At 38.8% G+C, this 26,634-nt stretch overlaps 1 protein-coding gene across 1 annotated transcript in view; it reads left to right on the forward strand.

Annotated features, from left to right (window-relative positions):
• Positions 1 to 25,546, forward strand: part of fwe (Calcium channel fwe) — an 89,294-nt gene extending 63,748 nt beyond the window's left edge. Inside the window, exon 6 of the mRNA XM_067145293.1 lies at positions 24,999 to 25,546. Within this exon, the coding sequence (XP_067001394.1) occupies positions 24,999 to 25,152 (154 nt within the window). The 3' untranslated portion in view covers positions 25,153 to 25,546. The remainder of the gene's footprint in view (positions 1 to 24,998) is intronic.
• Positions 25,547 to 26,634: the final 1,088 nt, after the last annotated feature.

Here is a 26,634-nt window from a genome sequence, read left to right on the forward strand (position 1 = left end):
ACAGTCAAAATACAGGCAATAACATTACACACAAGTATAGAAATGATTAAAGAGGAAAACTTACATGAAAAATATGCAGCATAGGTGACAATTACCCCCACTCCCTCCCTACACACACACACAAACACACACAAATCTTCCCAACATTCTTCAAATTTTTACATTATGTGGAAGAGTCTAAACCAATTTTTATCCTTTGAAATGCACAAATATAAATCACGTTTAAGGCAACAGGTTTTGGTTCTACTTTTACAAGCTTCGTACTGACAAGAGCATGGTGAATCTATGTCATCAACACTGGGCCAGTGGTCGTACCCGTCATATCTCTTTTTGTAGACAGGCTTAGGAGATGGTGTGTAGATCTTCGTCTTCTTTCTTGCAGGGTGTGTTCAGCTTCATCATCCTTATCTTCTTTCCTTCTCTCTCTGTCTGGAGTTGATATCAACGCTTGCCCTACTGCCATTCGAAAATTGTGAAGATCGAGAATCCTACTTTTGGGAACTTTGTTTGCTCGATAGTCCTCCCGGTACTGTAACCAACTATTAACAATGCTCATATCAAGGAAGTGGAGCATCATTTTCAAGGTCCATTTCTTTGTCCTGAACCATGTTCGGTAGAATTCTAATTGTTGATTGCAAATATCTACTCCCCCTCATGTGTTCGTTGTAATTCTTAATCAAAAAAGGGTTGTTGTTGTTTGAGTCATCAGTCCATAGACTGGTTTGATGCAGCTCTCCATGCCACCCTATCCTGAGCTAACCTGTTCATTTCTACGTAACTATTGCATCCTACATCTGCTCTAATCTGCTTGTCATATTCATACCTTGGTCTACCCCTACCGTTCTTACCACCTACACTTCCTTCAAAAACCAACTGAATAAGTCCTGGGTGTCTTAAGATGTGTCCTATCCTTCTATCTCTTCTTCTCGTCAAATTTAGCCAAATCGATCTCCTCTCGCCAATTCGATTCAGTATCTCTTCATTCGTGATTCGATCTATCCATCTCACCTTCAGCATCCATCTGTAACACCACATTTCAAAAGCTTCTATTCTCTTTCTTTCTGAGCTAGTTATCGTCCATGTTTCACTTCCATACAATGCCACGCTCCACACACAAGTCTTCAAAAACATCTTTCTAACGCCGATATCAATGTTTGAAGTGAGCAAATTTCTTTTCTTAAGAAAGCTATTCCTTGCTTGTGCTAGTCTACATTTTATGTCCTTCTTACTTCTGCTATCGTTAGTTATTTTACTACCTAAGTAACAATATTCATCTACTTCCTTTAAGACTTCATTTCCTAATCTAATATTTCCTGCATCACCTGCCTTCGTTCGACTGCACTCCATTACTTTTGTTTTGGACTTATTTATTTTCATCTTGTACTCCTTGCCTAAGACTTCATCCATACCATTCAGCAACTTCTCGAGATCTTCTGCAGTCTCAGATAAAATAACAATATCATCGGCAAATCTCAAGGTTTTGATTTCCTCTCCTTGGACTATGATTCCCTTTCCAAATTTCTCTTTGTTTTCCTTTACTGCCTGTTCTATGTAAACATTGAAAAGGAGAGGGGACAAACTGCAGCCTTGCATCACTCCTTTCTGGATTGCTGCTTCTTTTACAAAGCCCTCGATTCTTATCACTGCAGACTGATTTTCATACAGATTGTAGATAATTCTTCGTTCTCGGTATCTGATCCTTACCGTCTTCAGAATCATAAATAGCTTGGTCCAATCAACATTATCGAATGCCTTTTCTAGATCTACGAATGCCATGTACGTGGGCTTGTCCTTCTTGATTCCATCCTCTAAGATCAGACGTAAAGTCAGGATTGCTTCACGTGTCCTACATTTCTTCTGAAGCCAAATTGATCTTCTCCCAACTCAGCTTCAACTTGTTTTTCCATTCTTCTGTAAATAATACATGTTAAAATTTGCAGGCATGAGATACTAAACTAATGGTGTGGTAGTTTTCACACCTGTCAGCACCGGCTTTCTTGGGAATAGGTATAACAACATTCTTCCGAAAATCTGATGGGACTTCTCCTGTCACATACATCTTACATACTAAATGAAATAACCTTGCCATACTGGTTTCTCCTAAGGCAGTCAGTAATTCAGAGGGAATGTCATCAATTCCAGGTGCCTTGTTCCTATTGTGGTCACTCACAGCTCTGTCAAACTCTGACCTCAAAATTGGGTCTCCCATTTCATCAGCATTAACAGCCTCTTCATGTTCCAGAACCAAATTATCTACATCTTTACCTAGATACAACTGTTGGATATGCTCCTGCCATCTTTCTGCTTTATCTTCTTTCCCTAGAAGTGGCTTTCCATCTGAGCTCTTAATATTCATACACCTAGATTTCCTTTCTCCAAAGGTTTCCTTGATTTTCCTGTATGCAGCATCTACCTTTCCCAGGACCATACAGCCTTCAACATCCTTGCACTTCTCCTTTAGCCATTCTTCCTTAGCTACCTTGCACTTTCTATCCACTTCATTCTTTAATCGCCTGTATTCTTTCCTGCCCTCTTCATTTCTAGCATTCTTGTATTTTCGTCGTTCATCAATCAGGTCTAGTATCTCCTGAGTTATCCACTGATTCTTAGTTGATCTTTTCTTCCTTCCTAACATTCCTTCAGCAGCCCTACTGACTTCATTTTTCATGACTCTCCACTCTTCCTCTATAGTGTTTCCTTCAGACTTTTCATTTAGTCCTTGTGCAACTTGTTCCTTGAAGCAATCCCTCACTCTCTTTTCTTTCAACTTGTCTAGATCTCATCTTTTTGCATTCTTTCCTTTCTTCAATTTCTTCAACTTCAGATGGCATTTCATGACCAACAAGTTGTGGTCAGAGTCGACGTCTGCTCCTGGGATAGTTTTGCAATCCAACACCTGGTTTCTGAATCTCTGCCTAATCATAATGAAGTCTATTTGATACCTTCCAGTGTCTCCAGGTCTCGTCCACGTATACAGCCGTCGTTTGTGGTGTTTGAACCAAGTATTAGCAAGCACTAAATTATGATCAATGCAGAATTCAACCAGCCGACTTCCTCTTTCGTTCCTTTGTCCCAATCCAAATTCTCCTACTGTACTACCTTCTCTACCTTAGCCTACCACTGCATTCCAGTCTCCCATCACAATTAGATTGTCGTCACCTTTTACATATTGTATTAAATCTTCTATCTCCTCATATATTCTTTCAATTTCTTCATCATCCGCTGAACTAGTAGGCATATAGACCTGCACTATTGTGGTGGGCATTGGTTTGGTGTCTATCTTGACGACAATAATTCTGTCACTATGTTGGTCATAGTAGCTTACCCGCTGCCCTATTTTCTTATTCATTATTAAACCAACTCCTGCATTTCCCCTGTTTGATTTTGTGTTGATAATTCGGTAGTCGCCTGACCAAAAATCTTGTTCTTCCTGCCAACGTACTTCACTTATACCAACTACATCTAACTTTAGCCTATCCATCTCCCTTTTCAGATTCTCTAACCTACCACAACGATTCAAACTTCTAACATTCCACGCTCCGACTCGCAGAATGTCAGCATCCATCTTCCTGATGATCGCCCCCTCTCGTGTAGTCCCCACCCGGAGATCCGAATGGGGGACTAGTTTACCTCCGGAATATTTTACCCGGGAGGAAGCCATCATCAGTACATCATTCATACAGAGAGAGCTGCATGTCCTCGGGAGTTAGTTACGGCTGTAGTTTCCCGTTGCTTTCAGCCGTGTAGCAGTATCAACACAGCTAAGCCATGTTGAGTATTATTACAAGGCCGTATCAGTCAATCATCTAGACTGCCGCCCTTGCAACTACCGAAAGGCTGCTACCCCCCTTTCGATGAACCATTCTTTAGTCTGGTCTCTCAACAGATACCCATCCGATATGGTTGCACCTGCGGCTCGGCTATCTGCATCATTGGGACACGCAAGCCTCCCCACCGCGGCAAGGTCACAAGGTTCGCAGAGGAGGCAAAAAAGGGTAGTCGACTTCAATATATTTGTGTTCATTTTTGGACCACCTTCTTACCTTAGCTAGGGGTTCAATCCCGGCACAAGTAGAAGCAACAACAACTCTTTGAGGGTCTTTCCATTGCACAACTACAATGGCATTGTCAGAACGCATATATTCGTGACATTCACCCCTCTCCATTTTTCCTTCCTTCAGTTTTTCACCTTTCATGTGATTCACCATTATTGCTCCCGTGGCTTCAATACCTTTTTGTCCCAATCTCTCTAATTATTATCATTGTTGCCATCATCGTCAGTCATTCTCATCTCCTAGAGCTAAGGGAACAGGTGTTGATCCCGTGGGTACCCAATCATCTTCATCACTTGACAAATCACTAGTATCAGAATTGTCCAAAAAATGCAATATCCGGTCTACAGATATACCTGTAACCGTCAATAATATGGAATTGGCCATAAATATTGCACATTTATTCTATAAATATGAATTAATTCAAAAGTTCTGCTTACAAAGTAATATTTCATTTTGAGGTTAGAATTCCCGCTGACCTGAAGCAAAGCCTTACTGCCACAATTGTGCTGGTTGAACTTTGATGCCAGTATAAATTAATATTATTGTATTTACAACTAACTAATGCTCATAAAATCAAGATGTCTACAAATGACACATTCCCAAACATAGCCCAATAACGTCGTATTAAAAAAAAATATAAAGCACTTACCTTGAGAGCACATGGTCAGTTTTTAACACCAATGTTTACTAGCCGCTGCTGCCTCCTGGAGACAGGTAGACAAACGAAAAACAATTGAATGGTGTAGCGCGGAACCCGCACAATCGTTGAAGTCCAGTTCGAAGCACAGAAGTGACTTAGTTTGGAAGTTAAGAAAATAAAATCGAACTCGCACAAACGTGCGACCTAGGGCTGAAAGGGCTAAGGTTGGAAAGAATCTGGGATGTTCTTTTAGTCTCCGATAATAGGAGCACGAAGATCTCGCTTCCTAGGAAATGTAGTGTGTATACTGCGGAGCTTTTCACCATCTTAGAAGCTCTGCTTTTCACACTGTATGGCAAAAAAAACAACACTTTCTCGTATGTACAGACTTGTTAAGTTCTCTGCAGTCTGTTGTCACGTGTTTCCCACGATACCCACTGGTACAACAGATTCATTACGAATGAGCTTTTGGATGAAGCTGCAAATGTAGCATTACTTTTACCTCGTAGACCTGTGAATGTACCAGCTAGGGATATTTGTTCTCTGCTATGTCCAACCATCTTGGTGTCCTGGGAATCGGAGTGGCTAGCTGTCCAAATTTCTGACAGCCTGAGAGGGATTAAGAAAACCACTACCGTGTGGTGGTCCCCTTTCCAGTCTTCACACAGAGACCATAGTTTTGTGTAGGCTGAGGATAGGTCATGGAAGATTTATGCACCCTTATCTCCTGAAGAGGGAAGACTCCCCAGTGCATTCTTGTGGTGCCAACTTCACCGTGTCCCACATCCTCACAGTGTGTGCCAATCTCTCTGCCGTAAGACGGAACCTCGGCCTGCAGGAGACACTCAAACTCATACTAGCCAATTGTGCGACTACTGCTGATCTCGTCATTCTCATTGTGTTTGAAACTAGATTAATCAAAGGTATGTAAATTTCAAGTGTTCTGTTACTCAGGGAACTTACTATATGTTCCCTTTTGATGTGTTTGTGACATTTTTGGCTCAATGCAATTTTTGTTTTATTCTTTAAATTGTTTTCAAAGTGCTCCGTTCAGTAATTAGTTTTGTTTTAAATTTCTTTTTCACTTAATTTGTTCAAAGAGGATAATTTCCCAGTTGTACGTCCTTTAAAACAGAAATCACTACCACCATACAGTACCTGACCACTTGGCAGTTGGCAGACCATTGCCCATAAGGTACACTGTGCTGACCCAACCACCATACTCAGCTGATTCTGCCCTTGGCGACTACATAGTGAAAGAGGTCACACCTCCAACAACAAGCTTCAGGCAGTTGTCCATCAGTTGCGATGGTATACCTTCATAGAATGGTTTGCTGCACAAATACGGAAATTGCTAGGATTGCAATAGTGCTTAGACATTGGAGGGGAATACTTGTAAAATAATTTGTATTTATTCTGTATGTATAATGGTTACTGTGAAGAGAAAACATTTAGTGTCTCTCATTATTGTATGTCCGAAGTACATTATTTTAAAACGTAAGTGGTATTAATTTTGCCTGGTGTTACTTGTAAGAGACATGTGTTCGTTGCCAAGCCTAGGGAGCCACCAAACCACTCATAGGAATATAATTATTTTTATATTGACCTGTACTAAATCATACAACATTCTCCATTACGCTCGTGTGATCAATCACTGTCATTGGCTGAAATTGATAAAATATGTACTTACTCCCAGAATACTTTCCTTGTGTTAAGGTATTTCCGAGAGTCACACAGAACTCAATTCATCATAGTATTACTACTGTTACATATAATTAATACAGCAAAATTAAATCAGTGACTTGCTGTGTATTTGAATATTCTCCTAGGAAGTACAGTGCATGAAGTTTACATTACTCAGTGATTCCTTCATGTTAGGCAAGCTTTTAATAGGTAATATTGTATTCTCACTGTTGCATGACTTCAATGTTATTTTGAATTGATATTGCAATTCATACCTTTGAGTTTGTTTTGTGTGTTACTAGATTGGCTTTATTTTTCTGTCTAAATGTTGAGTAAAAAATATGTAGTTTGTGAATGCAACAGAATTTGTACTTTGTTGTCTTGAATTGTGTAGTTGTATTTTAGGACTAAAAGATGATGATGATGCTTGTTATCGAAACAGGCTTTCAACGTATTAGGTCGTGTTACGTACATGTAGTACGTGTTGAAGAGAAGTTAAGTACAGAACAAAAATGTACGTAACACGACCTAATACGTTGAAAGCCTGTTTCGATTACAATGCGGTCGTGAAAATTCAATATTCAATGATGCTTGTTGTTTAAAGGGGCCTAACATCAGGACTAAAAGGATTTGAGCTTGTACTAGAATATACAATTATGCAAAATATTGGTTTGTTGACAATATGTTATCTGTGTAACTCATCTTTCATTTCCAATTTTCTTTAATAGTCAAGATGTAGACATACTGTAATCTGCTTATATTTTAGTCTTTCTATGTGGTTGTAGACACCAAACTTTCAGAATATCACAGCAAAAGAGTTTATGAAATATTTAAGATTCCCCTCTTAACAAAATACGAGTATAGTTTTCCTCAGTTTCCACAGATACAGATTTTGTCCTGTAGTTATTATTATTATTATTCTCATCCATCTTGATTAGTTGGAGTCTTTCTCCTCATAATAATTTGTATATAGAAAGTTAGCCAACTCCCAATTACAGTGTACTGTATTCTTGTGGTGCTTTGAATTTACTTACTAAATTCTAAGTAAAGGATCTTTGTTATGGTTTCTGGGAAGATAGAGAGAAATTTTAAGAATACAGTACCTATAATACACTGACCGCCAAAATTAATGGATCACTTGAAATTTCAAAGGAAAAGACATGTTAAATTGCAAAACATTTTTTATTGTTTACATCAATTATTTTCATGAACTAAGTAATGTTATCTGTTATTGCTACCCGTAGTTACTTAGATACTTTTTTCATGAAATTAATCAGTGTGAATAATAAAACAAATGTTTCACAATTTTTACATGCTTTTTCCTTTGAAAATTCAAGTGATCCATTAATTGAATACCTTACTTAACAAAGGGGCTAAGTGCCAAAATTAAGTTTCTGAGATAATTAAAGAAACATCCCTAAATCAATCTAGTTCTTTATTTCAAATGTTTAGTTATTTGAAATAAATTGTTTACATGTTAGAAATGTCCTTGTAAAATTAAGGGGCTGTGCATGTAACGATTCAGTGTAGTATGACATGATGAAAGTAGATAATTAGGAAAGAGTTAAGTGTAATGTCTTTTCCTTACAAAAGTGATAAGTACAAACTCAACTTATGTTCCATACTTTCACATAATACAACAATCTACAGAATAATATGAAAATGATACTGTATTTAGGTCTGATATAATGTTACTGGTTAGGAATATCACTAATTTTAGTGAAAAATATGTTAATACCATTATTATATATCCATCGTTTGAATGATTATTGAACTTTTACAGTATATCAGAAAAAAAATTCCTGTAGAATGCTTGGTGCTCTTCCTCAGGTAAATATTCTGTCATGGACATTAGCTCACGTCTCTTTTCAGTTGTTATACTGTTAGACAAACCACTTGGGTGAAGCTCAGCCTTTCTCAAGTCATCTACAGTAACCTCCTTTTTAAGAACTGAGGTCTGTTTCCATTCGCTGATCTCATTAAATGTATCTCTGATAAAAACCGTGCCAGGAGACTTGGATGTTACACGTATCCACACCGCAGAATTTATATTCATTTTCAGTGGTAATAAACTTATCTGCTACCACCTGAAAATTAATAAAGTTACATTCTTCCATTTCGAGGACGGTGAAAGGATTGCTGAGCTTGGCACACTTTACAACATTGTGCAGATCTTTGGGGATGTAACTTTTCGCAAGTCTCTTTCGTTTTTCGATTAGTGCAAAATCCCTATCACATTGCATGAAACTATGCCCACTCAAGAAATTTATGATCTATTTGATCAAACACATTGTTGGCAAGTAGAAATACATACAAGAAAATCAGCATTCTGTTCTTATTCTGGCCAATGCAGTTGTCACTGCAGAGGGTCATTTTCTTTTTATAAATGAAGTCCATGTTCAGTACTTTTAAAAGACACTATGCAGTTTCATTGCCTCCTCTCCCTGCGATGCCTAAGCTGTCGTTGTGAAACATTTCTGAATGAGTCAATGTTGGGAGAAATAGCACCTGGTGCAGGTCAAATGATGTGCAACTCAAATCACTTCCAGGCTCTTGAGATGTGTTTGCATTGTTCTTCATTTCTGTGTATGCTTTTTTGGCTTTTCTCTGATGTTCAAGTTCTATCAGAACTGCCTTATTATTGGGTGACCTTTCAAGATGCACTTTGTTCTGAAGTTTATCACACTTTTTACAGGTGTCTCTGCTCTGTCTAAGAAATTTCAAATCTGGAAATTCTTTAAGAAAACACTTTTGGTAATACTTGTAGGTTACATTGTTATTAGTGTGCTTCCCATTATATGCTTTCACAAGAAGGTTCAAATTCAAATCTGAACTCAAATATTCCTTACTGGTTTTTCATCTTAAATAATGGCTGATATCACGGGGAAGTGAATTCACATGGTCAATAACGCATTGCCTAACAGAGGCTGTATATTTTGGTTGTTTGTGACATGTACGTTCATCCACAAAACTTGTATTGCCTTCCTTTTTCTTGTGGACAAGAATTTCAATTTCCTTTCTGCTTAGTATGAATATTTCCATAAATATTGTTTTACAAACTTGCTTCAGGTGACCTCCCATCTGGAACACAGTATGTTACTGTAGCTTGTGTACGATGCCCTTCATTAACTACATTACGTTTGCATCGTCTTCTGACTTCATTTATATTAAGCAACCCCATAATGTACGTGCCTTGTGTTTTTCTGTCTTCTTTATAGTATTTCATGAACAAATCTTGTTTCAAAAATGCATCGATTGTTTTGCACTGGAATTTGCAGCTGCACGTAACCTGGAATAAAACATGCAAACAGTATGCATTTTGCACTGTGCATTATAAATTTTTTCAACATTTAGTAATTTGCAGATTTTGTTTGTTTATATTTACCTGTAATGAAGGTTGTTTCTTTACAGGCATATGTTTATTTTTTCTGGTTACATATTCTTTTCCTGCTGTTTTCAACTTCTTCCTCTGTCCGTTCACTGCCAGAGCCTGTTGGCCTCCTCCTTTTCTTATCATTTGTTTCCATATTTAATAAATTGCAGTACACACTAGTCAATTTTAGCTACAATATTCACTTACTGCGTGAAAACAACAGATTAGCTGCCACAGCAAGCCCGAGCAGGAAAAATTTGCGCGTCAAATTGCTACTTGTCACCTTTGTAACGAAAGAGCTCTCGTATGTACCGGTCATCCACGCTGTCGAGCAACGTTCAAACCGCAACAATCAGAATATCACTTGGCGCTTTTGTAGGGCAATGGCAGATGTCGCGTAACACCATTCTATAGTAAAATATTTTTTTTAAATATGGCACTTAGCTTCTTTGTAAGGTAGGGTCTTCAATTATGCTGGTCAGTGTAATACTGTATTTACGCGAATAATCCCCGTACAGGTTTTTTTTAACTGAGGCACGAAATTGGGGTGCAGGTTTTATTTGCGTCGATGTTAGCCTTTATTTTTTTCAAAATGAGCCTTCCTAAAGTTAGGGTGCGGGGATTATTTGCGTAAATATTGTATATACTGCCTTTTTAAATATTATGGAGAATGAAACGTTACCTCACATCAGTTGTAAGAGTGACTTATGTTAATTGAAGTGGAAAAGGGTAAAATGTTATTGCTGCAAAGCAGGACATCCAAACTAGATGTCATAAGATTGTCTGGCTTTGAAACTCAATCACCACTGATCTGCATTTCGAGCAGTCACCCAGGTGGCAGATTCTCTATCTGTTGTTTTCTTTGAACACTCAGCTTTGACTTCACAGTTATGTCAACATATCCATGGTGCATGAGGCTGTCAAAGAGAAAATTCCAGTTTTTTACTCCTAAAAAAGAACCGTTAAATTCATAATCTAAGATTAAGCAGAACTGAACTTAAGAACTCAAAGGTTATGAAAGGCCCTCTAGCAGCTCTGCTGCTACTACGATGAAGTCTTTTCTTTAGCATATGGTGTACAAAGGAAATGAGGTAAAGAAATTTAATTGTCAAACTGACTGTCATTTGTCCTGTAGTGGCTTTGATATTTGTGAGATATTGCAGACTGAATATAAATTCTGCCAGAAATTGCTAACAACATATAGATAATTTTACTAACAAAATTGCATTATTTGAGTTGTACAGAAGGAGCCCAATTTCATGGCAAATAAAGTGTGTATAGTTTATAACATCATTGTTGGCCAACTCCAGTCACCCAGGTGTAGTATTAGCCCCCTCCACCTTTGTCTGTGAACCATTCTTCTCTTATAATCTTCTTCTAATCTTGTTCTCTCTCCTTGACATCTTTATTAGATTGGTCCATTCTTCTGTAGGTCTGCTGCCTGGTCTTTTTTGTTAGGCCTTCTTCTCTTTCATATTCCCTTAGTTCTGCAGGCCTTTAATCATTTTTACAAGACCAAACCACTTAGTCTTGCCTTCTGAATCTTTTTAGAACTTCCTGGTGTACTGGATCATGGTATGGAAGAGCTTCATTTCTGCAACTTGGAGTTTTGAGTTGTCTTGCCTCATTAACATGGTAGTTTCCAGGCTTTACATGAGGGTGATGGCATAATAAGATTTATGTAGGGTCATCTTAGCTTTTAGTGGTACTTCTTTATCCAACAGCAATTGTCTTGGTTGGTGGTGAAATTGTGTTTGCCTTGCTAATTCACCCCATATTTTGCAAGGTCGATCTTTAATACTATACAGCCGGGCTGAGTGGCCCAGATGGTTGAGGCGCTGGCCTTCTGACCGCAACTTGGCAGGTTCGATCCTGGCTCAGTTCGGTGGTATTTGAAGGTGCTCAAATACGTCAGCCTCGTGTTGGTAGATTTACTGGCACGTAAAAGAACTCTTGCGGGACGAAATTCCGGCACCTCGGCGTCTCCGAAGACCGTTAAAGTTGTTAGTGGGACGTAAAGCAAATAACATTATTAATACTATAGAACTCAAGTATTTAAATTTTGGAACACTGTCCAGTTTGATGTATGATTTGTGGTTCATCTCCTTTCTTTATTTTGATCATCACCATCTTAGCCTCGCTGATATTTAAATCTTGTCTTTTAAACTCGTGATTGTATCTCTGCAGCCTTACCTCCACATCCTTTTTGGGTTCAGGCCAATCACCAAGCCGTCTGCAAAGATGAAAGCTTGGAAGTCCTACTGCCCCCTTTCTTTTTAGTGCCTTTTTAATGATGTCTGTCAGAGTGGTGAATGGGACAGATGACAAAGCACAACTTTGCTGTACTCCTCTCTTTGTTTCAAACCATGTGGACAGCCCACAAACCCACTTACATACAGCATCTCTTTTGCAATAAAGCTGTCGCAAACTTTCAGCTCTTTCAGGCATTCCCACATACACTCCCTTGGTATGCTATCTTAAGCCTTATCGATGTCTAGGAATAGTAGAAATCGTTTTCCTTTTTTGCCAATGCTTCTTCATTAAAATCTTGGCTACAAAGATAAGGCCTATAGTTAAGGGGTCTAGTTGCAAAACAGTCAATCTCCACTCAGTCTAATTTTACAGGAGAGACAAATTTCTTATAACTAAGTTTTATAATATGGTTATTGTTCTATAATGTAGTGTTCGATTTATAAACGACATTAAGTGTATGAATACATTTTAACATTTTAACACGGAGACAGTAAAAGTTGGAGATTGCCTGTTTTGCTGGGGTACCAGAAATCGGGATTGAAAAGAAGTGAAATAAGAAGATAAACACTGGGGAGAAAATTATTTTTGTTCTGTATTGCCATTATGATGTAGTACAATGAGCAGTTATTGTCGTCCAACAACAGAATGTTCCTGTTAATCTGGACATCTGAAAAAAGGAATTTCAGTGATTTTGTTTTATTTTCCTCAACAGGACTGTTACGAACAAAGTGTAACCCAACATTGTTCAAACAGTCAAGTCCTCAGTTCCTGCCAAGCCATAAACATCATCTTCAATAAGTTCCTCGGCTCCTGTATCATCACGGTTTGCTTCATGTTGCTTTATCTCCATCAAGTCGGTGAAAAATCATAGATCTTTGAGGGTTTTCTATTTGTCACCCTAGTGTTTAGTAAGCAGTTTCAGTAACGTCTCGTCATTTCAAAGGGTTAACTTCAACACCCTTTCTGATTATGGCTGGATTAATAATTCCTACATTCTTGTCTGTTTTACAAACACTTTTTTGCCTCACCTATGTCAGTGCGGTAATAGGGCTCTCCACACGCGACACGTTATTCATGGTATTTGTTTTGTACCTTGTTGGAATGAAACGCTTACTGATATTAAATTTGAAGTGGCATGTGCCAGTGCTTTTTAACATATTTACTTCTGTCTTCCTGGTAGAAACTTGACAGTCACTTCCCATTTCAAAAATGTATTTGTACTCAGTCAGATTTTCCCTTTAACTTAAAATGTGGATCTCCGGTTTATCCGGATCTAAAATAATAAAAATATTTTGCTTGTACAGTATTTCTTTTATGGCGTTGACTCTTCTTGAATGTCTTTTCTGCCAAGGATAGTTAAGGACAGGAATTGAAAGTAATTCGGCCGTGGTCTATGAAAGGTACCGTCCCGGCGTTTGCCTGGAATTGAGCATGGAAAACCATTCCCAGGATGGCCAAGGTGGGATTGGAGCCCACACTGTTCTGAATTCAATGCACTATTAATTCAGTGATGGTGAATTCGAAAATGAAACCAGCGCACTATCAGAAGAAACAATGACTCTTGAAGAAGCAACGACGCAGCTGGACAAACTGATGGGCTGTTTAGAATCCTCGACTGAAACCACACCGGCAGAACTGTTATTAGTAAAACATCTTTGTGATCGTGCTCTGCGCAAACGCTATACAAATGTAAAACAGAAAAACTCGTGTATTATTTTAGCGCATAAAACAGTCATAAACGTAAGAAAAGTTTTCTTATATATTTTTGTACAATTGAAAAAAGTTATTAGATTATATAGTATGTACTGTTTTGTTTTTTTAGTTTTTTGGATTATCTGGATTTTGGAGCACAGGTTTCATTTTTAGTGTGCCTACGTTTGCAGATAATTCTTGTGCAGTACCTTACTAGGAATGCATCTTGCATCTGTTTATCCTGTGTGGCATAGAACTGCTTATGAAAATCGGAGATCTCGCTTATTGTTAGGGTCGAGCAGCGATAAGCATGGCCACGAACCTGCTACTCAGGCCTAGCAGGGGGAGGGGTGATACTCCCACGTGGCGTGTCCCAGGTGGCGGATAAGGGGGTCCTAACCGGCTTGCCGGCGGACTTGAGGGAAATAAAATACCTCTCGCGGACCAAACACACACCCCCTGTGGGTGGGGGAGGCAGACGAATAATACACCCACGGTATACCCTGCCTGTCACGAGAGTCGACTGAAAGGGGCGACCATGGGCTGATTGTATTAGAACTATGAAACTACTTTTGATTAGTACCATCACGCGCGGAACACCATGGGTCGCTTTTACTTGCGAGTAGTACCACTCTGTTAGGTACTGAATAGTTTTGTGATTCGTAGCACTCAAGCGGGGTTCGGTGTGGGTTTCCAGTACCCGTGAGTCGTACCCATGTGAGCAACACCACCGGTCTGGGCATTGCCTGCGAGTTGTACCACTATACGTGCGACACCGTGGGTCTGCGTTGCCAGTGATTAGTACCCACTATGTGAGGAACACCACGGGAATGCCGGCGCCCGTGATTAGTACACCTAGGTGAGGAACCTCATCTCATCGGTTTGCGTTGGCTATGAGTGGCGCTTTTGTGTGAGAAACACCATAGGTCTGCGTTACCTTTACGACGTACAATACTTGTGAGTAGTACCTTAATGTTTGGAACACCGTGAGTTTACGCCACCTTTGATTAGTACCGCAGCATGAGAAATATCATGGTTCTCCTTTACTACCGATAAGTGCCATTGTGCGGGATCGTTGACATAGATATTGCCCCATTCAGACAAGCATCGTCGATTCAGGATTGGGCTTAGGAAGCAGTCCCTTGGTCAGTAACATTTTTTTCTGGGAATGTGAGGCATTGCGCGTCTTATCCACTGCTTGTTTTAAATTCATATTCATCACTTCATTCCTCATCATCACCTTTTGAATTTGGATCAGTGGATGAATGTTGTACTTTTAAATTGTAATCCCATTTCGTCTCATTTCGTACTGTAGGTGCCAATGACCTACATGTTATGCCCTTCTAAACAACAAGCATCATCATCATCATCATCGATAAGCATGGGTCGAATGTCCGCACTCAGAGATGACGGACAGGAATGTGGCACCATAACTATGAACAGACACAAACGATCTTTTACACATTCCATTTCTTACCTTGATGTCGTAATTTAAGTCTACAGAGAATTGTTTTCAACAACGGTGGCATTATATACTATACACACCGTAAATCAAAGCATGCTATAATATCAAAGACACTAACCTTGTTTGCTTTGCTATATTCATTTTCCATTTTTCCTGTTGCCTTTGCCTCTTTCTTGCCTTGGTTGGTGAAACGGGCTCTGCATTGCTCTCCGTGACCTTTTTCTCTTATTAGACACAGTAATTAAAATCGGGTCGTTAGTGTCCCAACAAGCTTAACGAGTCACTTCCTAAATTATAACAACAATCCAGAGAGCTTGCTGTAGACTGTCAACACGACTGTACTTCAACTGCGAACTGTTGATGATTATGGCCGTAGGAGTGCTAATGTCACAAACGTGTCATCATGATGTTTGAGGGAAGTGTGGCATTGCTGAGTCAGGTGGAACCATGGAAATAGCTGGTTCTGCGCCGCAATGCCATACGGAGATTGCAGAGTTTGCAACTAACCCCTATTTTTCACCCACTATTTGAGGGGGATGTAACCAAATTTGCAACCAAACAAGTTCTAAAATCGATCACAAACACTTCAGAGAATGGAAATCCAACCATAACTCATTTTCCCCTAAAAGTGGAGATTGCTTGCTTTGCATCTAGACCCCTCATTTGTTCTTCTGGGCCTAAAACCATATTGTTCCTCTTCCACTAGATTTTTTCAGAAGTTTTAGGCCAGAAGAGAGCGGCATAATACCACAGAAGTTGGTTTATGCCTGTCTCCCTCCCCCCTTCTTGAAAAGAGGTGTGATTACACCCTTCTTACGGTCTTCTGGGATAATGTTTACCTGTTATACTGTGTTGAGAAATCTATATAACTACTGGACTGCTGGAGTTCCTGCTGCTCTCGCATATACCTATATCGTTTATGCCCCACTCATCCTCTACACTTGTCTCTTCCTTTGGTAGGTTTAGTTGTATTCTATTCTGATATTCGTCCTTCAACTGGCCTGCTTCTAATGTCAGTGTCTTTACTTTTTATTTCTTCTTTGTTTTCGTGTGAATTACATTGGTTGTGTGATTTAACCCCTCCCAAGCGGTTTTTTAAAATATGTAGAATATATTTTCCATGCACTAAGTTTACTTACAATGCAGCTGTATTACGCTTACGTGTTGGTACTGGGAAGTCGAACAGAATCTGTTGGTTCTAAAGTTGAATTTTGATATTTTAGGTCCTTACATTTAGTGCATTAATGCCACAATTCACTGCAATTTACATATATACATTTATACATTTTTAAAAATGAATCACACAACACTTTCATGGCTTTTTACAAATGTCTTGAAGTGTGGTGCACCTCAAAGCATATATTGGGATGCAAAATGGGCTTCTGGCTGCAGGTTTTGCAGTCATGAATAGTTTCCTTGTGTAGCTCTTCTTTTTTTTTCTCCACAAGGCGCAAGCTATGGAACCTTTCTACCTTTTCTATCTCCTAGGACATAAAGTGTGGCAGTCCATTCAGATGTTCTTCTGGGAGACCAAGAGAGGGCCTCCCATTTTGCAACACCCCACTTTTTGGCTTGGTCACCCATTCGAGGATCAGTGACTCGTCAAGTCGTTGCCTGAACTTTCTGTGTGAAATTGGTTCGGAGTTAGTTTTTCTGGACCGTGACATATAGCAGATATGAGTTGGCAATGCTTATTTCAAAGAGCCAGACAAACATTCTTTTTACCACTCCTATGCACTGTTTGAACAAGGCAATTATAAACTGCATCAATGTATTCATTTTTTCATCTAAACAGTGTTGTTATGAAGTTAAAGATGTTACAAAATTATGAAACATGTACCACTATTAACTAATAAGTTGCCTTAAGCAACTAATGTATCCACAAGGTGGATGATAAAAAATGATTAGTTGTGAATCTGTTAAATTGCAATACAGACCATGAAATTGATTTTATGTAATTTTGTCCCTTAAAGCAGCAATTTTGTCTGTAGTGATAAGGAGATTTGCTCTCTTATATTGTAGGTAGCATTCGTTTTGTTGAGTACCGAGCTCGATAGCTGCAGTCCCTTAAGTGCGGCCGGTATCCAGTATTCGAACCCCACTGTCGGCAGCCCTGAAAATGGTTTTCCTTGGTTTCCCATTTTCACACCAGGCAAATGCTGGGGCTGTACCTTAATTAAGGCCACGGCCGCTTCCTAGCCCTTTCCCATCCCATCGTCGCCATATGACCTATCTGTGTCGGTGCGACGTAAAGCAACTAGCAAAGTTTTGTTGAGTGTTTAAGAAATATCAGAAACGAAAGATCAACTTTGTACACCAGAGTTCATCTGTTAATGCATCAGCAAACTCTGTTTTCTTTTCTTTGCTGAAATAGATGTAGCAATGCATCCTTCAGTTCAAACACACGACTAAGTATTCGCCCTCTTGATAGCCAGTAGTCTTCTGTATGGAGGAGGAGATGACTATGTTGTGTTTCTTGCTCGTGACTTGAGAGGCCTTCTTTTAATGGAATTTATCATCTCAATAGTCGTTTCCTAAACTGACTTCAAATCCTCTCCAAAAGTTTTTGCTACCAGCGCTTCTCTATGTAGAAAGAAATGCGTAATAATAATGTTTTTGTTTCGTTGTTTCACCAGTGCTATGAATCCTTTTATTGAACCTGTCATTGAAGGGACTCCATCTGTTGCATATGCCAACACAATTCTTCCACGACAAGTTCGTCTCCATGTATCCATTTATTACTTCAAAGATGTCTTTCCCTTTGGTAGTGTAGGGAATTTCCTTGCAACAGAGGTATTCTTCAACGATTTTCCCTTCATCAAGGAAACTAATAAACAAAATTAGTTGAGCTAGTCCACCTATATCGGTAGATTCATCCAATTGCATTGCAAACATTGAGTTTGTTTCACCAACTCAAATTTTAACTGAGTTTTCAATGTTTTCACACATATCCTGAATGCATCTGCCAACTGTGTTATCAGCCAAGGGGATTTTCTTGATATCAGTTTCGTACTCAGAGCCAAACATTGTTTGTACTATAGCACAGCAAGATGGAATGATGGCTTTTTCTGCAACTACATGAGGAAACGTATTCTTTGTAGTAATCTCGGCTACAAGATGACTAGCTTCTTGAGCTTTATTGGAGGCCTTCAACTTCTTAGGAAGTACAGTACTTATTTTTTTCTTCTGTCTTAGAATTTCTTTGAAACAGTCAACACTTTTTCCTTGTACATGCTTCTGTTTTGTTGAAACATTGCACAGCAACCTTAGCTGCCTCTGTGGATCAGCGGTAGAGTGTCGGCCTCCGGATCCCAAGATAGCGAGTTCAAACCCGGCAGAGGTAGTCGGATTTTTGAAGGGCGAAGAAAAGTCCATTCGACACTCCATGTCGTACAATGTCGGCATGTAAAAGATCTCTGGTGACACATTTGGTGTTCACCCGACAAAATTAATTAAATCTCAGCCATAGACGCCGAAGAGAGTTTCGGTTTACTCGGTGTGCCATCTAGTGGGGGCCTAGAGTAAAACGGAACGTCAAAATTGACGAGCAGACAGCCAGATGGCGTCAAATGGAAATGTCTGCACACGGTAGCTGAGGCCATACGATTATTATTATTATTATTATTATTATTATTATTATTATTATTATTATTATTATTATTATTATTACAGCAACCTTTAGGTGCCATGCTCGCATTAGAATGTTTTTCTCCACATATCAGACACATGCTCGCATTAGAATGTTTTTCTCCACATATCAGACACTTTGGTATAGGACATCATTCATCGCCACACCACCTGAAACCCATTTTTAGGTATTCCTCATTATACAATCTCACTTTCGTGTCCTTGCTTGATGGCGGGGAAGAAGCACAGGTTAGAGCTGCACAACTCGATTGTTGTTCTGTACCTTCTGAAGTTTCACACACATTACTTGGCTGTTGCTCCACATCTGCTCTTTCATGATCTGCCACAGGTCTCTTTCTGAACACAAATTTGTCCATTCCTGGTGTTTCTCGTAAATTATATCACTTTGAAGTAATAAAATAATTACACATCACTGAACTAAAAAACAAACTGAAGCAAAGCCGTTGATAATCTCGCTGTATGTGAAGAGTTAAGATATAAATCGATAGATAGCGCCAACATACATCATTGAGAACAGAGACATATAATGCCATCTTTGGATGTTAGTAGCAAGTTTGTGCTTATCAACATCTCAATCACTTGGCTAATATGCTGAACGAAGGGAAGCAAGTTTACTATTTCCTCAGAGGTTCTTTATTTGTTTTCTATCCAGAATTTATAAGTACATCGAATATCAGGACACCCTCCATGGTAGCAAGCGACACCCAGTTTGAAAAGCGCTGCTGTATGGATATTTTGATTCCCATTGTTCTCTTTTTAATAATCTAAAAGTAATAATGGTTAAGTACTTATGTAGCTGAAGATGTCTACTAGGTGGATGAAATGCCGTATGTACGTGATAGCTAGAAAGGAGGGTTCTTGGGATCTTTGGTGAGAGAAGATGTGAGAACAGTAACAATTTGAGTAGTTATTAGAAGGTCTGAACTTGTTTCCTCTTTGCCATTGTAAGGCTTGAAATAGACCACATACTCGTTGCTACTGTCGGACAGAACAAACATTATGAATCCAAATTTTGTGGGCTTCGTCGGATTGTAAACCTTAAATGAAACTCCTACCTTGAAGGATATCATACTCTTGTCAGTAGAAATCTTTTCACCAGGGTATAATGAATCGTACAATTTTCTCTGATTTTATTGGATTTTTCTGAGACGATCTTGATTTTGGCGAGGGTGTGCGCAGTTGGTAAAATTTAATCCCGGGAAAATACATCCATAATGAATTGCACCTTACTAACCCATGCCTTAGAGAAATAGTAATATCTGTGAGGGGGGGTGAAGCCCCATGCTTATCACAACTCCTGACAATGCTTTTATGTCCAAGTTTAGAGGCTGTTTCCATTTGTTTAGCCTCGACTTTTTTATGAGGGGAGTGTTCTTTCGTTTTTGTATGTCACCATAGAGCCAGGTTTCTTCACGAATATTTATCAATTCATCATCGAAATATAGTTCAAAATAATCTATTGGCTCTGTACTGTTATCAAAATTAGATGGAAGAACTGGACCAGGATTTATACCTAACAAGGGAACCCTATGACTGGGTCTCTATTGGACACGTTTCTCATTCTGAGTCACTGTCGGCATCAGACGCCGCACTCTTTGTACTGTTCTTGCTCTCACACTCATCAGTTTCATGTATTTCACTATCACTGTTAGAAAAACAAATATCACAAGTATGATCATCTCTTTCATCCAAAGCAGATAATATTTCCTCATCAGTCCATAGCTATCAGATAATGAACACCAGAAATACGAACACACTAACACCTGTGAAATATCACATGCATGCATCTGAATCAACAGCTGCCTTTGGACATTTGCAAAGTCACAGGGGTTTCTAGCAGTGATATGTGTCTGCTTAGTGCTGCCATCTTCTGAGCCGAGCATTAACTATTAATAGCGGAAGTTGGCACCAGTTTTGAATAAGAGCTGTATCTGGATATATCCATTCTCGGCTTGTGGACGAAAGATAGGCTCCTGATATATCAGTGTTCCACTCGGAAAAGGTTAAGTCCAGGATCAGCAGTCTATGGCTGCAGTCCATAATCTCTCTGGGAAAGACATTGACCACATTCACCCAATACCCTCCCCCCACACACACACACCTTTGTTTGTGATATAATGGATCAAATTTTTCCGTTTGCCATCCCAGCTATACCTTTTTTGTCTTTCTGTTTTGAAGGTGTTCTTTGTGAGACCATACTACAATGCACTACATCTTACTAGTATAGGCTTGATCAAATTTGCTACTTTCATGGACCTGTCTCTGTTTCATCCTTGGCTTTGACAATATGAAAGTGACTGAGGTATGAGCGATGGTAATAATGCCATTCCTTAGGCAGCCAGTCGGTGTTGAATAATGTGAAAATGTCACTTATAGGGTCGATTGATGCGTGCATTTCGGGGGGCTTGGCAGACTTATATGCAAGAGTAACTTCTGGCTCAGTGAGGAAAGCAACGGAAAACTAACTCTCTCCCCATTTCCCTAGTATCCTTCAATGACGCCTTGGCCATCTATTACAGTTGAGTTGTAAGCCTCTAAGAGGTGGCTACACATTTAACTGGTGTGGACTGGAGGAGGAGGTCAAAAATGGTGTGGGATTTTTACTGACAAGATATGGATGCCATGACAGAAGTTTTCAACAAAAGCGTCTCTATCATAAAATTACCTGTACAATTAGGTTCTACAAATTTCACGGTAGTACACGTGTATGCCCCACAGACAGGATGCAGTGCTAATGAAAAAAGAAAAACTTCAAGACTTTGATGACATAACTGATGAACAAAATGTTATCATTATTGGAGACCTAAATGCATAAGTTGGAGGAGACAGGCATGGCTGTAAGAACATCGCAGGGCCACAGAGGCTTGGAAACAGAAATGCAGAAGGTGAACAACTGATTGACCTGTGCAGAAGAAATGATTGTTTTTGTTGAGGAACAGTGGAGAACAAAAATATTTTCATGAATATGGAAGAAATCTTCTGAGCTTGTAGGCTGTGGTTCAATTCGAAGCTAGGAACTGCATGCCAGATGTGAAAGCCGTAGCTGTTATGACAAACACTTCCTAAAATACAGTTGTCAGAAGGCTGTTATCTCTTTTCTTTATAATCTACAAATTGTTCATTGTTAAACATGTCACATATTCAGCTATCATCAGATCGCTATCACAGTGAGATAATTCTTGAGTGACGAGCTGCAGATCTTGGAATGACATTCACTGATATTAGACGTGATGATTCTTGTAATCCTTGATGTTGTAAAACCAATTACCAATCTGGCATTTTAAAACTGTTGTAATCTACAGAACTGTGCTTTATAGAGACAGTTTTCGTAATGCAGTACAGATCTTGTGCATTACATGTGTGTACTAATAGCTCATGTTCAATAAGAAAATGTTTGCATAGGAGGTTTCATACAGTTTTCTTTTGGGATAGTGTCTGAAACACACGGTTATAGTTACCTTTTGAGTTGAGCTTTTGCAGATGGAGCACTGGCTTTCCGAGGCCAAGGTGGTGGGTTCAATCCTCAGTTTGGTGAAAAGAAAGTATTTGCTAGGCTGAGAAGCTCATACGGTAGAATGGTGGCCTTCTGAGCTCAAGTTGGCAGGTTCTTGGCTCAGTCTAGTGGTATTTAAAAGGTGCTTAAATATGTCGGCCTCATTTTGGTAGATTTACTGGCACGTAAGAGAATTCCTGCGGACAAAATTCCAGCACCTCGTCTTCTCTGAAAACTGTAAAAGTAGTCAGTGCGACATACCAGTAACATTATTATTATTATAAAGTATGTCTGCAGTTTTCAATGATGAAAGATCTGTGGAAGATTAAAAGCATTTATCAAGAAAGTTATTTTCTTGGTCTTATGTTGAGATAGAACAATTTCTGTTTTACAGTGCTTTATTTAGTTTCAACTTCTAAACAAAGCTCATTATTGGATATACTATTACCTTCATAGTGTGCTATACAGTTTTCCTGCCATAGCTCTCCATCGCATTACTATCTTTTAAGAATCCCCCAGCTGAGAAAATCCTTCATCAGCTGATCCTCTTGAACCAACCTGAAAAAAAAAAAAAAACAACAAATGAACAGTGTCATTCGAAGATCTGCAGCTTGGCAGTCAAGAATTATCTTACTGTGATAGTGATCTGATGATAGCTGAATATGTGACGTGTTTAACAATGAACAGCCTGGCTGAGTGGCTCAGACAGTTGAGGCGCTGCCTTCTGACCCCCAACTTGGCAGGTTCGATCCTAGCTCAGTCCGGTGGTATTTGAAGGTGCTCGTCAGCCACGTGTTGGCAGATTTACTGGCACACAAAAGAATCCTGTGGGACAAAATTCAGACACCTCAGCATCTCTGGAAACAGTAGTTAATGGGACGTAAAGCAAATAACATTATTGTTACTATTATTATTTCTTTAATCTGGGGTTAATGAAGAAGATGTAGCCTATATATGTTAGGAATATCTATGCTGCACCAATTAAAAGATGAGACATGCCATCAAAATCCAGGCCCTGGAAATAAGGAAGTCAAATATCATTTTAACCTTTTAACAATATTTGGACTTGTCACTCGATTGAACAATGGAAGTAATTTCACATTTTGTGCTGTAAAAACGGGTTTTGAGATTTTGACTCCTTTATGTAAATGTGGGGGGCGTTCTATTTAATGTTGACCTACGTACTTGGGGACTGTTCAGGTTGAACTGAACCAATTCTAATGAAACTTGTTAGAATAATCAACTAAAGACATATCAATTTTCAAAAGTCGGGAGACTACGGCATATCGCGATATGTTACGACCCATCATTGATGACACAACTTGCATCTATTAAAGAATATTTAACACAATTACATATTTCCTCTATTTATTTATTTATATTGCATATCTTTGAACACATGACTCTTCATTGTAACTGCCTTAGACCTCTTCAAAAAGTCTGAACTAAATTATTTGCTGAAAGCACGTGCCTTGACGAATAGATTTTAAAGTGGATTTTTTTTTTTTTTTTTTTTTTCAACGATTACTTTTTGGGATACAGTATATTGATCTGAACTGTGCTTTTGTCCTTGTAAACCTGCTAAAAGTGTCACAGTCGGCACTGCTATGCGGAATATAAAATAGATTCTGTCGTATTTAAGATCACCACGAGCTGATTGCATTTGCCCTGGCTGTGCCCACTTAAAATAAATTCTCTCCAGCTACTTAAGGAATGAGGAAAAATATGCTATTTTCAAACAAGAAAGAAGTCTGCTCTCAAAATTGGGAGATAAGCCTCTGTGATCAGGAGAGTGGAAGGAAGAACCAAAAATCGGGAGTCTCCCGCTTAAATCAGGGGAGTTGGCAAGTCTGCAACTAATACATCAGAAACTAAATTATAACTGTCATTCTGCTGTAAATATTTTCCCATTTAAAACACAATCATTTTTGTCTGCACCTTTAAATGGAACATGGTGTATCAAAGGCATTGATTGCAGTGAAGGTTTATAGGATGAAGACATCAGAACATCACTGCATTCCTGCTGTTGTTACATAGGTTGTCTACAGCATGACTAAATGAGTGATTCTGAGCAGGAATACAACAGTTTCCTCATTTGCGCTAATACAGTATCATATTGGTGGTATGCGGATGACCAAGATTTCATACATGATATGTTAGCTTCCATTGTAGATGATACAGAAGTATTTAACCTTAACATTTTGATATATTTATATACTGTGCATAGTAGTAAAATAGGTTTGTTGAGTGAGAAATCCTGTTCCTGTTGTGAAATCACATTTTTTTATAACTTGTTTTATGCATCTTTAAAGTAGACCTACCATAATATTTCTGCAAGGTATATGCAAGGTCATTCTGTGTCATCATTGGCTAATTGCGCCAAGTCACCTAGCTATCTTTCAGCAATTTATTATAACACTACTGTTGGTTTTACGGCAAAGTGGCTATCACTATTAAATTTAGGATATGTTAATTGATCATTGTGCAAGTTTCAATGAAACCTGTCTGATCAAACTCAAACAGTTCCTTAGTGAGATATCATACTTCAGTCGTACCATTTTTTGGTTGAATTACCTTTTAACATTTTTGTGTGTTCGATGGTGCTTGGTATGGCTTTTCACATAATAAACTGATTTTGCAAAAACCCAACGTTTTCGACTTGAATAGTTTTGGTAATTTGCTTTATTGTTTTGCAGGGCATCACGAGAAGAGATGCTTACCAATGCCGCAGTAGTTACTGCTACAAAGGAGGCCCAACCACCCGAAATGCGCTCCACGCTTGTCGACCATGCTGAACCCATGAGCCGAACTGGCCCCCCTGCCCCCCATGCTTTTGATAGCGGTGTTTGACATTTGTGAGTAGGAACTGGAACCTGTTGTTAATTCATTACTGTGAAATTCTGTTGGGTATGAGTTATCCTGTGATTCCTCAGTAATTTGTTGTGTGTATAGTGTGTGTTTATATGAGAATTTCTGATCGGCTGCTCACCACATTTTAACGTACCAAATGAATGTTTAATTTTATACCGTTATGGATGTTGTGAATATTGTATGTAGTAGGTGATGTGTAACTCTTTGTATGTTAGTGGGTGATATTATCAAACAGTATTTATGTATTATTTATACTAAGTGGTTTATTTGCCAATCTAGAGATGTTTTAATCTCTTTGCCATAAACAAATCATTGCTGAAAGGTAGAATAAAATAAAATAATCCTTTGATGGCATTTGTGCTGTGTTTATTGAGTCATAGACTAAAAGCTTCCTACCTCTGGGCCATTCTGAACTGAGAAAACCTGTACAGTCATTATAGCTGAGCTTGCTTTATAGATAACATAGTAAGCAGATTTATGGAGGAAAAACCGGGATAAAACAGATGTTACATTTTATTTTCTACTTTGCTGTTGTTTAGGTCATCAGTCCATACACAGGTTTGATGCAGCTGTCCATGCAATGTTATCTTATGCTAACCTTTTTATTTCTTCATAACTACTACATCCTACATCTGCTCTAATCTGTTTGTCCTATTCATACCTTGGTCTACCCCTAAAGGTCTTACCTTGTACACTTCCCTCAAAAACCAACCGAAGAAGTGTTGGGTGTCTTAAGATATGTCCTTTCATTCTATCCTTCTGGTCACATTTTGCCAAATCATCATTCGCTTTCCAGTTCAATTCAGCATCTCTTCATTCATGTTGATCTACCCATCTCACCTTGAGCTGTAACGCCATATTTCAAAAGCTTCTATTCTCTTTCTCTCTGAACTGATTGTCCATATTTCGCTTCCAGACTCCATAGGAAAGTCTTCAGAAACATCTCTTTCTAATTCCTATACCATTGTTCGAAGTGAATTAATTTTCTTAAAAAAGGCCTTCCTTCTTTGCTTGTGCTAGTCTGTATGTTATATCCACCTTACTACTGCCATTGTTAGTTATTTATTCTGCTACTGAATTAAAAATATTGATCTGCTCCCCTTAAGACTTAATTTCCTAATCTAATATTTCTTGCATCACCTGACTTAGACTCCACTTCATTACCTTTGTTTTGGATTTATTTATTTTCATCTTGTTCTCTCTCTCTCAAAGACTGTATCTGTACTATTCAGCAAATCTCTGAGTTTTGATTTCTTTTCCTGGTATCGTAAATTGTTTTCCATTTCCTCTTTGATTTCCTTTACCACCTGTTCTGTATAAACAGTGAAAAGTGAGGGGTCTAATTCCATCCTTGCCTCACTCATATCTGGATTAGTGCCTCCTTTTCACAGCCCGTTATTCTTACCACTGCAGACTTATTTTTGTACAGATTGTAGATAATTCTTCTTTCTCAGTATCTAA

Source organism: Anabrus simplex, chromosome 4 (genome assembly GCF_040414725.1).
Source record: "Anabrus simplex isolate iqAnaSimp1 chromosome 4, ASM4041472v1, whole genome shotgun sequence".
NCBI classification, from domain to species: domain Eukaryota; kingdom Metazoa; phylum Arthropoda; class Insecta; order Orthoptera; family Tettigoniidae; genus Anabrus; species Anabrus simplex.